The 15734-nt window shown below is 55.1% G+C and overlaps 5 protein-coding genes across 5 annotated transcripts; 2 read left to right on the top strand and 3 right to left on the bottom strand.

Moving 5' to 3' along the window:
• Positions 1 to 1480: 1480 nt before the first annotated feature.
• BGZ61DRAFT_495884 (uncharacterized protein) lies at positions 1481 to 2289 on the top strand (the record flags this gene model as incomplete). The annotated part of the gene is made up of 2 exons (XM_046250952.1): positions 1481 to 1679; positions 1736 to 2289. 2 exons carry the CDS (start codon positions 1481 to 1483, stop codon positions 2287 to 2289), a joined length of 753 nt encoding a protein of 250 aa, XP_046101407.1.
• Positions 2290 to 3937: 1648 nt separating this feature from the next.
• Positions 3938 to 6419, bottom strand: BGZ61DRAFT_357891 (uncharacterized protein; the record flags this gene model as incomplete). The annotated part of the gene is made up of 3 exons (XM_046240918.1): positions 3938 to 5528; positions 5586 to 5682; positions 5735 to 6419. The coding sequence occupies 3 exons, from the start codon at positions 6417 to 6419 to the stop codon at positions 3938 to 3940; spliced, it is 2373 nt and encodes a 790-aa protein (XP_046101406.1).
• A 1778-nt stretch (positions 6420 to 8197) lies between these two features.
• On the top strand, positions 8198 to 9285 carry BGZ61DRAFT_358164 (glycoside hydrolase superfamily; the record flags this gene model as incomplete). The annotated part of the gene is made up of 2 exons (XM_046240940.1): positions 8198 to 8749; positions 8869 to 9285. The coding sequence occupies 2 exons, from the start codon at positions 8198 to 8200 to the stop codon at positions 9283 to 9285; spliced, it is 969 nt and encodes a 322-aa protein (XP_046101405.1).
• Positions 9286 to 10081: 796 nt separating this feature from the next.
• Positions 10082 to 10858, bottom strand: BGZ61DRAFT_357713 (Spherulation-specific family 4; the record flags this gene model as incomplete). The annotated part of the gene is made up of 1 exon (XM_046240903.1): positions 10082 to 10858. The coding sequence occupies one exon, from the start codon at positions 10856 to 10858 to the stop codon at positions 10082 to 10084; it is 777 nt and encodes a 258-aa protein (XP_046101404.1).
• A 1623-nt stretch (positions 10859 to 12481) lies between these two features.
• On the bottom strand, positions 12482 to 13798 carry BGZ61DRAFT_358232 (uncharacterized protein; the record flags this gene model as incomplete). The annotated part of the gene is made up of 1 exon (XM_046240945.1): positions 12482 to 13798. One exon carries the CDS (start codon positions 13796 to 13798, stop codon positions 12482 to 12484), a length of 1317 nt encoding a protein of 438 aa, XP_046101403.1.
• Between the last annotated feature and the right edge of the window lie 1936 nt (positions 13799 to 15734).

The following is a 15734-nucleotide window of genomic DNA, read 5'->3' as shown; positions in this document are numbered from 1 at the left end:
TGTTTGTTGTCGATTGCCAGCATAGGAATCTTCCAACAGGCGTCATCTCGCTAACAGGTGTGAGCTGGCGGGAACCCATTCAACAGTTTATTAGCCACCGAGACACACGAGACTCAATTCTTTAGAGCCTGTCTTTTCTTCTGAATACAAAAACAATACAATCGCTTCTCATGTGCTGACGTCCCGCTTTGCCATCTCACTGACAAACATGAAGCCAAACGGCATCGACTAGGCCCTGAATGACTGTCAGCTAATGCGTTTGCCTAAGCAACTTTCAGTGTCACGGACTCTTAGTTGGCCGTGACAATCTGTACGCCTCCGGTTGATCTGCATCTTCTGGCATGCTTTGCATCATTGCTTCTGCTAGGCCGGCGCCGTCAATCACTTCTCTTCTTCCAGGACTCCCGCGGTGCCACCCAATCCTTCTCGGTCGCTTGGTTTCTCTGTTTACTATTTAATCATCACTCTCTCCCCGCACATTCACTCCTCTCCTTCTTCCTGTATCCTCTCAGTCATCTTGTGAGCAAAGCCACAGCATATCTGTCTTCGGTAGGGGTGGTCAGTCTCACCCTCTCCCCCCCTTGACAAGGAACTGCGTATTTCGCCGTTCCGTGAGACACACTCCGTTCCGAACAAAATGGCTCTCTCAAAGTTTCTTTCGATACAGGGATCTGGACTACTCTCTGCTCCTGTCTCTAGTCTGGCAGGAAATCCCCAACAGGTACGATAGGCATGAAGTAGAAGACTTTCTGATAACTAACTGACCCCAATCTAGCTATCGGACAGCTCAGAGCAGTTGTTGAAACCCAATCCACCCACAGGAAATGAGTCCGAAAAAGAGACTGCTCCCCCGCCGGTTCCAGCGATAGCTGCTATCCGAGGAAACGACTTTCATGTGGGCTCTCTCTCTGATCATACAGAAGCGCGTACCGACAGCCCAGTCGATACAAACCTTGGTCCCGCATACACTCCCGTTCCTGCTGAATCGCCCCGAGATGGAACTCCAGGGGAAGCCACGTCACGGAGAGGGGTTCCGTATTACTCCGCTTCGATGAGTCGCATTTAGGACGACTTCAGTCCCAAAGAAAAATCATTCCGTTCGCTCAGGGAGCCTACAGTCTATCGGAGCAGCTACTCAATCACCAGTTCAAGTCTATCATCGGTACCACAGAGCTTTCTCGTTGTCGTTTCTCAATGAAGCTAACTAGCCCAGAACTCACCATACAATTCCGAAATCCAGTCTGAGAAGCAGTGGGACACATGGGAGATCGAGGTATGGTGAACCATGCAGGGCTTCGCCAACAATTGAGTCTTGGGCCAAACGCAACCTAACATTCGTTTACTAGGATGTTCAAGCTATTTCCAGCGCATTGAATCCTTCCTTCTCGTTGCTGTAAGTTCCCTCTGCGCCTTCTTTTTGCGAGACTCAGCGGAATGTGCACGCGCGTATTTGTTGACTGCTGACAATTGGCTCTGCAGGATGTGCCCCCGTAAACTCCAGCTCCAGCACGATTTGAAGTTTGATCGCCATTTGCTATCATGCATGCCTGTGCCGAGAAACCGTTTTCGGCGGATTTTACAACAGATGCATGTACCTGGTATATTTCTAGATACCATCAATCGGCCACGGACGAGTTTCAAGATGTTGCATAGCTCCATCCAAGGCCAGAAGTGCGAAGGTTAATGCCCATTTACAGTCCTGTATGAAGGGCATATTATCTGACCTTGTGAATAGTATACATACTGTGCATCGACTCCATCCTGAGAAACTACACAGCGATGAGTATCACATATTTTCCCGAAAGCCGGCAAGTCTTTGGCCTGTTCTTGGGGTTCGACTCTCAAAGAGATGTCGAGGAAATGACACTCAGACTCCGTAAGAACAGAGGGTATATTGACAATCCATTTGTGCTCATTTTTGCATTTCTGGAACTCGAAAAAACCCAGCGGTTCCTCCAAGTTGACTACATGATCGATGAGTTGATAAACATTAGAGGGAGCCAGGAACCAAATCGCGAAAACCATCAAGCTGATGGCCACCAGGACAAATTTTGCACGCTGTTTACCAAAGTAGGAGCTCTCAAAACACAACTTAAAATCTGGACCTTCCAATTCGACAAGATACTTCAGATTTGCCCCCAATTGCCTGTGTTCAAGCCGGTAGGGGAGGAGGGATTCTTGCTAAGTCCCGACGCGTGCATTCGGGGTTTAAAAGAGGCTTTCGAGGAAAGGATCATGCGGTGTGAGGGGATTCAGGGGAATATATCACTCGCATTTCAGAAGGTTTGACATGGACTTTTCTGTCCAGGCAAGGGCAGAACATGAGCTGGCTTGGCATTCATAGGACTTGGCTCTAGCTCGCAAAGACGCCATCATGGCAATTAACGATGCGAGGCAGATGAAGGCCATTGCGTTGATAACTATGGTGTTCCTCCCAGCTACAGCTGTTGCAGTGAGTAAATCGGCCACCTTTAAGAATTCCTCGAGTCTTAACTGCGCGATACAGGGATTCATGCACGCTCCGGTGTATAATTGGGAGGGAAAGGGATACATGTTTTGGGTCATTTCTGTGCCGATCACAACAGTCACCATCTTGTTGTATCTAGCTTGGACCAAGTTTTGTAACCGGGCTCGGCAGTGTTAAGCATTCTCGTTTTTGGGTACTTTCAAGAGGTCAGGGTGCCCTAGTACACACATACCCAGAGGGGGGACTAGAAGCTCAACAGTAAGAAAAAAACACCAACAATAGTATCAACAATACAGACCATATACCCAGTCCATTCAAAGATTAACAATACACTCAGACAGACTAAGGTTTTTAGTCTAACTGGTTACCTTTCCCAATACCTTTTGTAAGCTGCAGGTAACAGCTGTGTCTTGAAAAAGCTAGATCTGCTAGAAAAGCTTGGGTACTTTCTCGACCGTCACAATGGACGCCATCTTGACATATCCAGCTTGGACCATGTTTCGCAGTCGGATTTGGTAGTCTCGATCAGTCAACTTACCTCGGTCAAAAATTTTCTGAACGTACGAGGCCTCTCGGCTTCTGAACTGCCGGATTGGCTCCGAAATGACGTTGAGTTGGTATTCCAAATTATTCCCAAGCACTAAAGTAGTCGTGTAAATCTGGGCGGAGCACGCGACGATTGTCGCGATAGTGCGGTTTAGCTCAGATCGTGCCACAATCGTACCAGGAACAATTTAATCCACATCTTCCCCAGGCTAAAGATCTGCGTCTCCCGTACATGGGTCACTAAATTTCCGAAGGCCATCGGGTCTCCCTCGTCCAGCTGAGGAACGGGTCTGGACCCATCGACGACTTGTCCATCATTCACCTGAACTACCCTAGACTCTAGAGCGGCACTTTGTTAGGGCGACTTGCGGAGTGCCTGTTGAAGAGCCGGACCCGGAAATATCCGTGCTAATTCAGCTCGCAAAAGCGGAACGCGCCCGTTTATGCAGAAATGGTGTTGTGTTTTGTGCGCCATTACGTCTACTAACAGCCCGGCTACAGTCCAACCGAGACATCGCTACACCTGATGGCGTCTAAGTTGGTCCAGGCCCACGTGGCCCGGTGGTCCGACAAACAACTTTTGACAAGTACGGGGTAGTGTGTATTTCCCATCGCTTTCACAGCTGTCATGAGTTCAATGAGGAGGTCTAGAACGATTTTGACACGCAACACTACGCGTAGCCAACTTTGCTTAGCCGCTCTCACCGGATGAGGCGTCGAACGGCTTGCTCTCCCCGTACGGCGTTGCGAAGGCGTCCACTAACCACATGTCACAATCTGTCAGACGCTCACAGAGCAACGGTCGGCAAGGTCAGCGGCAGGTATTGTGTATAACCAAGTAGCTATGTTAAGGTTTAAAAATTAATACGTAGCTATGTGTGTTCCCATCATATACAAGACTTTTGTCCCACCAGGGGGGATGACTTAAAAAGAAACGGGCGAGCTAAGAGTGAGGGTCACGGCAGTGCCGCTCAGGGTCACCCACTGGATAGGGGGCTCAGCACCGACAACATCCGCGGTGAGCGAGCCTCCCGAGGCAGTAGCGGAGCCGGAGGGGATGGTGACAGGGATGGGGACGGAGCAAGTGTTGCCAGTGGCGGACACCGTGACGGACTCGATCTTGGTGCCGTCGCTTGAGTAGGTGTACGCAAGCTTGGGGCTGCAGGCGTCACGGGTCTTCCTGTCGATGAAGTACTGAGCAAGGTCATCATGCTTCAGGGACTGGATGGGCCAGCTGGTCAGACGCAGGAGCTCCTGGACCATAGTCTCGGTCCAGGACATGACCAGGGACATGGAGCCAGTTTGGTCACCAATGGTGATGGTGTCAACGTTACTCTGACGCATGTTGGCCTGGTGGAACATGTAGGGATCAGCCTGAAGCGAGAGGAGGTTGCGGACGTTGGTCGACTTGGAGTTGGCCAAGAGGTTGGTATAGTCGCCGCTTCCAGCAGAGGTGGCGATCCACTCCCTGGTAGTGCACTCGGCAGTATCACAGTTGTAGTAGATAGCGGTGGAGAATCGCGGAACGATGGTCAAGCCGGCGTAGCCGTTGTCGGCGACGGTGCTGATCAGCGGCCAGTACACGCTGTTGGTGTTGCGAAGGACGGGGCGGGTGTTGTCACCAACAACAAAGGTGATGCCGTTGTCCATCCAAGCCTTAATAGCATCTCCATTATGCATACCAGTGATGGCAGGGGGGACCAGACCGTGGGGCGAGAACCGGTTGGCCTGATCAATACCCATCAGGGCCAGCCAGTCCTGGTTGAACTTGATCTCGCGCTCGGTGTCGTGGTAGGTGGCGTTGTTGAGACTGAGATGGGCAAAGGTGTGGGACACATGAGCAAACTGGTTGAGGTTATCGGCAGTCAGGAACCAGGAAGCAAAGTCGTCGAGAGCGGCACAAGTCTTGCTCCAAGAGTAATCGACAAACTCATCGGGCCAGATGTCCTCGCCAGTTCCCAAAGGCTTAACGAACTCGAGGGCGGTGGCGTTGGCCAGATCATAGTAGACAGCATACTCGGGGTCGCAAGACGTAGCGCCAGCGTCAGACAGAGTGGAGGAGATGATGTCTCCGTTGCCGTTGTGGCAAAGCTCAAGCCAGAAGTCGGAGCCGGTAGGCATGCGAGCGTTGATGTTGTTCTGCCAGGTGATGTGGGCCTCGAGGTCCTCAACTGCAATCTTGAACTCATCGCCGGCCGGGTAGTACAGCTCGGTGCTGAGCTGGACGTCGTCGACCTGGCAGCCCAGATGAACCTTGCGCTTGCCGAGGAAGAGACCACGGGTCATCCAGTGGACGTGAGAGTGCTGGAGGAAAGCAGAGGTCTGGGACCAGTCAGGGGCCCAACCAATAAACCAGACAAATTGCTCACGGCCGTTGAAGTTGTTGATGACGGCGGCAACACTCTCAGACTCGAAACCAGTAGCAACGCCAAACTTGGCGACCTGCTTAGTGGTGGTGGTGTCGCTGATAGAGGCAGGGACATGGTAAAGACCAGTGGTGGACAGCTCAGCTCCGCTAGTGATGGTTAGTACCGAGTTCTGACTGGGGATAGGTAGTCAGGGATGGACTTACGCCTTGATGTTGGCAGTAGGGAAGTCGGAGACGTCACTGAAGCTGATAGACTGGGACACACTGTCGCCACAGCAGCCACCAGAGACGACGGTGGTGCCTATCGAGAGCGTTAGTGATCAAGTGGTTGCACTTGGGAGACTGCTACTTACCGAACTGGGTACCAGGGTACTCGTTGATGCGGACCATGCGGACATTGAACTCGACCTGATATTCATGGATGAGGGTCCACTGAGCATCAGTGATAGCGCTAGCCCAACCAGCGTCGTACTCGTACGAAACGGAATCCATGACAATAACACCACCATAGTTTCCATGGGTGGAGGAGGAGTTCAAGGTAGGCAGAGTGACACCTTCCTTAGGGACGATAAGCGTCTCGTAGGGAATGCCATAGGCCAGGAGACCAGCCGCGCCGGAAGAGGCACTGTAGGCATTAGGGGCAATGACGAGGATGGTGGTATCAACAGTAGCCTTGCCGACGGCGGCGACGGAAGCAGAGGCGGAGGCAGAGCTGCTTGTCGCAGAAGTGCTGGAGCTGGAGACCTGAGACGAGCTGGTGCTGGTGGAGAGAGCACGCACGACAGGAGCAGTGGTAGTCGAGCTCGTGGTGGTGGAGGACGAAACTGCAACGCTGGTGGAGGTGGCCTTGGTGGTGGTGGACGTGGTTGTCGCCTTGGAAGTAGTGGACGTGCTGGTCACCTTGGAAGTAGTGGACGTGCTGGTCACCTTGGAAGTAGTGGACGTGCTGGTCGACTTGGAAGTAGTAGTGGTAGTAGCAGCAAGCTTGTAGGTGACAGTGTCGAGAGAGACTCTTCCCTTGGCGCTATTGCAGACCATGTCAAACTCCAGTTTTCCCTTCTTGGCAGATGCGGTGAAGGTGCCGCTATAGCTGCCCGCGGTAAGGATAAGGCCATAGTTGCTGAACGCCGAGTTGCCAAAGTTGTCACCCTCAAAGTAGGCTCGGATTTGGCACGAGTTGGTCAACTTGAGCGACATGGCGTAGTACTTGTAGGTGACATCGTACTTGGCGCCCTTGGTCAAGCCCGTGAGCGACTGGGTGAGACCTACGGTGGTGTAGGTCGTCGCCCGCTTGTCGAGGGTCTCATCGTCGATGATCTGGATGTGGACGGTGTTCTCGACAGAGGCAGCTACCTCTTCAGGCGTGCTCAGGCCACTGCCGGTCGACTTCAAGGCTGAGGCTTCAGCAGCCTGCAGGAAGCCAAGAGCCGCGAGGGCGAAGGAGGAATAACGCATGGCTGCGTGTGGGTCCTGTACGGACTACAAACGAATGACTGAGAGAAGAAGACGGAAAACGATAGTGGCAGCGACCCGGGGTGAGCCTCCGTCTATCGTATAATCGTCGAAAGAGTGAACGAAAGGTGGGTGAGGAAGAAAAGGCCAAGAGAGCACGTTCACTGGACTTTAAACAGGCCTGGCAGGATGCGCCTCAGAGCCCGGTGGTACAAATTACGGTCCAGACCGGTACCTAGAGTGAATGGGCGTTCTACTACGCAGTACACTAACGTTGCATATCATTCACACTATTGAGCATAGGGCGGAAAAGAGCCAACGGGAGCGCTCGCCGAAGCACCAGCGACGCGTGGACAGCGGAAGGGGGCAGCACAAATGCAGCTGGGCCTATGAGCCACGGAGCTATGGCAGCCGTCAGACAGCGGGCAGAGGGCCGAAACCGCCGGGCTAGGACTGGTTTTCAGGCGGCTCGCAGGCTGCAAACCCAGTGGCGAGGGGAGGGAGACGGAGAGATTGGTGGTTCGGTAGGGCCGTAGGGGGGCCTGTGGGCTGTGAAGGGGGCCATCAGCAGTAGGCCTCAACTAGCCAGCTGCAGCGGGACTGCAGGCGGCCCCAGCGTCCAGCGTGAGCCTGTTGTTCCTGGCCTGTTCTTCGTGGCTCGGCATTGAACAATACGATCAGGACACTCCACTCCGTTGAAGACTTCTTTTTACCCTTGAATTTAAGGTGGGGCGTATTGACATGGTTCAAACCAGGGCCATCCTAGCCCCTGTGTCTAAATCTAGCCAATCTTACATTAAGGGCGCTTGGCAGCCGCGCTTAGTTAGCGTCGATACCCGCACCCACCTGCTCCCCTGCGGTGTGGCTGGCCGGCAGTTTCAGCTCGTGCCTGTCTGGCTCACGCATCAGGCAATACGGCCTTGGCAGATATGCTTGGCGAGTCACTCGGACCCCAGACGTCAGGGGCAGGGCGAGTCAGGGATATGCGTGAATGCAACTACGGAGCACACAGCACGCAGTTTTCTCTCCCATGGCCTCAGCGCTCTGGAGATGAGTGGCGTCCAATGCCATGTGCGCCGTCCCGGCCAGTTGGGGATCGTCGTATGGATCGACGACGGCTCTCCAAAAGCCTGGGTGGCCTTCTCAGGCTGAGAAGAATGGTGCTAAGCACTTGATGCTAATGCCTTTTTCGGGAACCGGGCAGGTTGCATTCCAATAAACAGTCCTCATTCGCATGTTGCCGGCAGATCGTAGCCCTCTTGGTGTAGCGCTCCCCATCGTGATACCGTGCCCTTGAGCCTCACGATACCGCCAATATGGGTGCCTACCCTATAGGCCTGGAGATGTCTCCAAGGCCGACTGTTATGGAAGATGGCACCGGTAAAGCGTCGCCCAGGCCACCGTGGGCCCTCTGGAAGAAATTCATGGTCGTGGGCATCTTCCTGGTCATCGCCATCCCCCTGGGCGTGATTCTGGGCGTCAGCCTTACGGGCAAATTCAACAACAAGGGAAGCAATTCTTCCGACGGTAAAAATTCACTGTGGCAGCCCTCTGTCGCGGATTCATGGCAGATTGTCCTTCTGAAACCCATCAAGATCGGAGACGACGCGGTCGTCACACCCGATGTGGGGATTTACGACATTGACGTTTACGACAACGATGCCGTCACCATACAGGCCCTGCAGGCGTCCGGGAAGAAGGTCATCTGCTACTTCAGCGCCGGGTCCTGGGAAAACTGGAGGGACGACAGAGACGACTTCGAAAAAGCGGACCTGGGCAAGGTCATGGATGGATGGCCGGACGAACGCTGGGTGGACGTGCGCAGCGACAACGTCCGCAGCATCATGAAGAAGCGGATAGAGTTTGCTGCGGGCAAGGGTTGCGATGCGATTGATCCTGACAATGTCGACGGCTTCGTAAGTTTGCCCCTATCCATTGATGGAACCAGGATTATCCGGAGGATCACTGCAGAGGGTGTTCGTGTTGGAGTTCGTGTTCTGTATGTCGAGTTTCACTGACAGTGGCTGCATCCTAGCAAAACGACAACGGCTTGGATTTGACCGCCGAGGACGCGGTTGATTTTATCAAGTTCCTCGCCGAGACTGCGGGCTCGTACGGCATGTCTACGGGTCTCAAGAACGCCGGGGACATCATTCCCGACGTCCTCGACTACGTGCACTTCTCGGTGAACGAGCAGTGCATCGAGTACTCCGAGTGCGAGACCTTTGCCGCCTTCATCAGAGCGGACAAGCCCGTCTTCAACATCGAGTACCCCGCGGGGACGCCCGACGACGTGGCGCCGTCGGCGATCAAGGAAATCTGCTCGCAAACAGGGAACTCGACAGGCACGTCAGGCTTCAGCACCGTCATCAAGAACCTGAACCTGGACGGCTGGGTGGAATACTGCGGGCAGAAGGAGACGTACACCACGGAGCTGGATACCTCGGCGTAAGCAAGACTGGGCAAATTTCTTTTTTTCTTCTTCGCTTGCAGTGTGGGCTCGCTGCAACTCCATCACAGCACACACAGTGAGGGCACTTCACTCAGTGTCTGCACGGTGGATATTTTTTGAGAAAGTTTCTTTGTAATGATGATTATTACACCTTGCTTGGTCATGCATGCAACCCCCCCTCTTCTGCTCTCCGCTCTCCGCTCTCCGCTCTCCTTGAAAAATGCCCGGTTATTTCTTCTAGCGGAGAGGCAAAGTGTGGGGACGGGAAAACACCAACAGCGTGTGTACGCGGCCCCTGCATCCGTGCGGCGCGGTGCGGCTCGGTGTCGCTGTCGGGCGTCGGCTACGGGCAAAATGCCAAGCGCCGCCGTCAGCAATTATTGACTCCGGCGGCATGCCATGGCAGACGCGGGGAGTCGGGGGTGCATCGGATATGTGAGCCAAGCGCGGAAACAACTCATCGTCTAAGTTGCAAGCATCGTCATGCAGTCAGCGAGCGGCTGGTCAGCTAGCCACCCCAAAAGCCACTTCGCTAATAAATGGCTCTCGCTGGTTTTTGGTCGGTAGACGGTGGCGTCGTTCGATCGCGGTCATGTCGGGGTCTTGTGGCGAGATTGATGATGTGATGTTTATTTCCTATGCCTGTTCCCGGGCTTTTCGGGCTTGCATGGCGTGCATGGCTTGCCACTATTGAATTAAGATTGAAAATCACACTACGTATTAAAGATCTGACATGGCTTGACTCCTCCAACGGCGGCAATATTTATCCAAGATCTTATCGCCCCCGCCCGCCCCCTCACTCCGAATTCCCGGTCAGGGCGTGGGCGACTGTAGACCACATGACTGGCCACTTTGTGTAACCACCGCCAAGCTCTTCCGTTAAATGAATCCCGCCGAAGCCCTGAGCGCATATTTCGTTGGTGAGCTCAGTGGCGTCCTCGTCGTCTAGGGAGTGCACGATGGCGACCGACTTTTTCCGCAGCTCGGTCGGCACGGCCTGCAGGTTCTGCTGGATCTCAGCCGAGTACCAGTGCTCGTGAGACTGCTCAAAGACGACGATCCAGTCGGCGGCGTCGAAGAAGGCACGGCTAACCACGACGCCGGGATTGTAGACGACCAGGCCCGGGCGGTCCAATGACTGCTGCCACGTCGATCTCGTGTGATGCGAGAGGGCCATCATGAAGTCCAAGCCGGTGCTCGGATCCGAGGGCGTCTCATCGAAGAAGATCCCGTCGATCCGGAACCTGTCGTTCCAGGCTCGATAGGTGTCAATGTCAGCCTGGATGGCGTCAAGAGGGCGTGTGCCGTAGGTGCAATGCACGTAGCCCAGCGAGTGGACGTTGGGAACCGAATTCAGCCTGTCCAGGACGTCGCAATAGCTGGCATCTGGCAGCGCATCCGGACCTGGGCCGTTGCAGGGATTGATGACGGTGACGAATGAGACGTTGGGCAGGGCGAGTGCCAAGTTGAATAGCGGCTCCCATGCCTCCTGCAGAGGGTAGATGTAAAGGGGGACCAGAACGATGGGCTGGTGGTGGTCTGCGGCATCTGCGGCCAAGACGGAGGTGCTCATGCATTCGCCCATGATAATTTTTTTTCCTTCTCTCCCGCCTTCGTTTTAGGGCCGAAGTCCGAATCAACCGGATGAGCTGTCAAAGAACGGGGTATGCACTGCGTTGATAAAGATAGAAAAAAACCCAAACATAGACCACCCCACCGGGACGTGCAGCAGCTCGTGTCCTTCCAGGGTTTCGGGGGGGCAATACGAGCTCGGATGGCGAAATGACGGAGAACTGATGGAGAAAAAAAAAAAGACCGCTGTGCTGTCTCATGCAAGGTGCTCCCGGTGTGTGTCGCCAAGCAATGAGCTTAATCGTGCATGGATGACGACGGGTAACACGGGTTTGCCGGGCGTGCTGGAGGGATGTGGGAGGAAACAAGGTCAGAAAAGAAGGCTGACTGAATGCGTCCGCCACCGAGTGCCACAGCGACGGTGGGGGGATGAGGACGGCAGGAGGCTGGTAACAGCATGCCATAAGCAGACGATTTCGACGAAACACAGCTCGCTTTCGGTAATTGCACCCGCCGCGGATATACACATGGAATACGGGCATTCTAGTCCGGCCCCCGGGCTCTGAAGGCTGGGGCATCTGGTCCTCCCCAATCCCCCTAACTTGCAAGCTCGCTCCGCGTACAAGGCCTACGCGGCCGGATCTCTGGGCTGACGACGCTACTGCACGGGACACCTCGCCGCCGGGCTCTTGTCCGCGTACGGTACTCCCCAGCGCGCGACTGCCCAGCGACTGCCAGTGGTTCGCTTCAGGGTTCTCCCCCCTTGGCCCTTGCCGCCCGGGGCGCCCGCTAGGAGACTTACCACGACGCCGGCCTGTTTTAGGCGTCCACGGGTGTTCTAGCGGTCCACCCACCGTAGCGGCAGTTCTGGCGTGCCCCTGCACCCCCGTGCGTTAGAGAGTCAGGCGACAGGGGCGGTAGAGTTGGCAGAGGCATGTGGTTGGAGGACCGGCGCGCGGGATCCATTCGGGTATCGACGTTATGTACATAGGTTAATCGACGATGAATTATCCTGGCTTTCGCGATCGCAAATACAAATTGTTCACGTACAGTGGTACAGTAACACAGTACCGGACACATGGTGTGGTAAGCTGTAGGCCAACTTTAATGGAACCTCTTGGCACACACCACGGACCAGCGTCAAGGTGGTAAAATAAAATCTCATTTCTCATCCCGTGTTTTTTTCCGTCCCTGCCCAGACCGCCGGACGTCGCAGGTCCGCAATACCGCAACGAACCGTCGGACAGCTTTTGCTAATTGCTTCACAAGCGCCAACCAACCAAACTTGTGTGAACGATTAGATATTACTGGATAATCTAGGTCCGCCTCTTCGCCTTGGCAGCTGCAGAATCCGCCTCCCACCTTTTTTGTTGCGGTTCGTGGCTTTGGAGGCTTCAAACTGCAGCCCATCATCCCCTGCCAAGGTCACTGTTTTTGGCCGCCATATCCTTGGCATGACCCCATCCATTTCTCCGTTGACGTATTATTTGACCCGTGACTCCATATTTCCATTCCCTGAATGGAAAAGCCGCAACTAACCAAAGAAAAACACTAAAACGCATACCCCTCAGTCGGGGCCCCCCTGAGGCCTGTGACTGTTAACGGCACCCTTGCTTTTTCGCCGTTAGACCTGGTTCGGCGTCTCTTGTGCATGAGCCCTGGATACGAAGTTCCACAAGTCGCTGGCGCACTGCTTGATGCTCTCTGTAGCAGTCCATCCCAGCTCCTTGACCGCTCGCTCGTTGGCTGCCACACATGCTCCAACGTCACCAGCCCTGCGCGGGGCCATATTGACTGGGATGGTCTGGTTGGATGCGGCTTGCAGGCTGTCAACTGCTTCCTGCACGGTGGTACCATTGCCAGTCCCCAGGTTGAAAGTGCGGAAAGGCTCAGGGATTTTTGCGCTGAGAGCAGCGATGTGACCTCGCGCCAAGTCGGAGACATGGATGAAGTCCCGGACTGCGGTTCCATCCCTGGTTTCCCAGTCACTTCCAAAGATGTCAAGCTCCTTTCGTTGGCCAGTCAGGACCTGGGTGATGACCGGGAACAGGTTTGTAGGCACACCCTTGGGGTCCTCGCCCAGGAGGCCGGAAGAGTCGCATCCGATGGGGTTAAAGTATCGCAGTGCAACAATGCGCCAAAGGGGATCGGAGAGCGCAATATCAGCAAGGATGGCCTCACAAAAGTACTTGGATCTCGCGTAAGGGCTGAGGAGTCCAGCTACCGTGGGCATTCTGGTTTGCTGTTGGCCGTTCTGGTCGACAAAGGTCTCCGGATGGTGAACGAGGTCCTCTTCCTTCAAGGGGCGTCCCTCATCGGCCTTGGTTCCGTAGACGGTGGCTGAAGACGAGAAAACAAAGTTGCGGATGTTGTGCTTGCCGAGGAGCTCGACGAGCTCGACGAGTCCACAGACGTTGTTGCGGTAGTACTGGATAGGCTTGGCGATGGAGTCGCTAACGGACTTGTAGGCGGCAAAGTGAATGACGCCAGTAATCCGAGACTGTCGTGTAAGTCCGGTAGATCCTCCAGGAGAGCTGGGTGCGGTAGAGACGAGATCCGAGTACGATTCCAGGAGGAAACGCATCGACTTGCTGCGGTAGTCGACCTTGTGGAAGTGAAGCTGGGGCATCGATACACCATTGCGCTTGCAGTGGTTCTGGGCCAGAGTCCTCACTCGGGTAAAGACGCTGTGGAAGGCATTGCTGAGGTCGTCGACAATGATGACATTGTATCCGGCCTTCAGGAGCTCAAGAGAGGTGTGTGATCCGATGTAGCCCAGACCACCAATGACGAGGATGAAGGTGCTGCTGGAAGTCTCCAGACGGATGTGGCTGGCGAATGGGTTCTCATAGTCGGACTCAGGAGTGGTAGCAGCAGTACCTCCCAAGGAGAGGGATGAGGAGGATGAGGAGAGGGAGAGGGAGTTGAAGTCGTCCTCCATGTTGTGCATTGTAACGAGTGTATGGGCCTAACGGCGTCTGATAAGCCCGGTGTGTGTGGTGCGGAATGGTTTGAAGGAATTCCTGATAAGAGAAAGTGTGAGACGCGCGGACAGGAGTAGTCTTAAGGATGCAAGTCCACAAGTGGAGGGCTGAAAATCAAAAGATGCTGGAGTGGTGGACGGGGTACGATCGGACACTTGGCATGCCTTACAGCTAAGATATAGCAAATCGGGCCTAACGAGCGCTTGTGGGTTTGATCAAATTTCGTTTTTCGAACGACGGCCGGACCACTCTAGCCCTGTGGCTGCAACACGTTCAAGATGGCGGAATTGTGCCATTGCAGGTCGTGGCTGACTGCTGGCTGGCTGACGTTCCTGTGACGGTCGGTGATCCTGACAGGGAGCTAAACTAGACTATTGTTTCCTGCGTTTGCGTTTGCCATGGCGTTTCTCACGCCTCGCCCACGGGTCGGAGTAGTATGAATCAGCCTCAGGTCGTCCCACGAGCCACCTGTGCTGGCGCCTGCGGGCCAGCTGTAGCTGACACGGCTGGGGGACAGTGAGGCGACGCCAGCGGAGTACCTCGCAGCGCCGAGCCTTTTCGGTCCCGGTGCGAGAGGTTGGGACGTGGAAATGTCACCGGGCCACCAATAAAGGGGGCCTGCATCCTGGCCGGTGGGACCGCGTGGAGATTTTTGCGCTCTATTCCCATATTGTGCTGGTTAAGATGAATCGAACGGATTACTGAGCGACCCCCGGCGGTCCCGCAGTTTCCGGTGCCTGGATCTGCTTGGGGGAGACCCGCTCCGGTTGTACTAGCGGTGGGTTGTTGTGAGGTTGTTGGTGAAGTGTGAAGTGTGGAATACGGTTGTTCGGTGGCGTCAGCGCCGCAAGTTGCGCCCGAGTAGAAAGTGGCTCCCCCCTGTGGCTCCTTCCCCCCGTGGCTCCTGCCCCTGTGGATCCCCACATGTGGGTGGATGTGTGGGTGGATGTGGCTGTTGGGTGTTCGCCTCCTTCTGCTTCTGCAGCGTTGCTGGAAGCCGCCAACATGCGTCTATGCGTGCGCCGATGACGACTGGGCGGGGGCATCATGCAAGCATGCTGTTACACCTCGACTCATGGCCCTTTTCGGCCGCCGCGACACAGCGGAACCAAGCACGACCTGCACTGCACACTGCATCGCTGTAAGCTGCATTACTGCATCGCTGCATCGCTGTACGACGACGACTGTGCAGCAATAGTGCAACTTGCCAACGCGACTTTGGCCCCTCAGTCAGCTGGGAGGTAGCATCCTCAGGTCCAGACCTCTCGGCGTCTGCGGATCATCCACCACTCCTCCCGTCCCGTGCGATCACCACCGCCAGGTCTCCATCTTGTTTGAAGTTGCGGCCACGCTACGGTCTCTCCATTACCCCGATTGACTCCAGAACGCCAGAGATCGATCCGTCTTCAGCTTGCATAATTCGGAATCCAGGCCGAGATCCACGGTCCACCGCAATGGCGCCCACAACCTACGATGTCGTACTACGGAGTAGCGCGCTGGTGCTGGCGCTGGCGCTGGCGCGCTGGTTGTTCTTTTGTACGGGAGCCCAATCTATTTTCCGCTTCGCCCATGTCCCTGACCCTGGCTCGGCTGGGTCTCTTCGACGGCGCACCAAAATCCACCCACCGGCTGGCTCCAAGCCCGCTGCCCAGGCCACCGGTGATCCACTAGCAGCACCACACAGTCCGGGCTTCCCAATCGCCGCACTTCCCTGACTCGTTTCAGTAAGGATTCACCTGAGGCCAAGCGCGCATCGTGGACATCGGCCAACATGTCACGGAAGAGCCTAAACCGCCGTCCCGATATGGTACGTAGTAAGTATATCGTACTGCATTTCACTAGCCTCTTTGGCTCTTAGAGGGGCGGGTTCCTTTGACTCCTTGGGCTCCTTTG

The sequence above is a fragment of the Ilyonectria robusta genome, assembly GCF_021365365.1.
Source record: "Ilyonectria robusta strain PMI_751 chromosome Unknown BGZ61scaffold_16, whole genome shotgun sequence".
Taxonomy (NCBI): Eukaryota; Fungi; Ascomycota; class Sordariomycetes; order Hypocreales; family Nectriaceae; genus Ilyonectria; species Ilyonectria robusta.
Note: the sequence above shows the minus strand (reverse complement) of the source record. Positions and strands in the feature narration are given on the sequence as shown.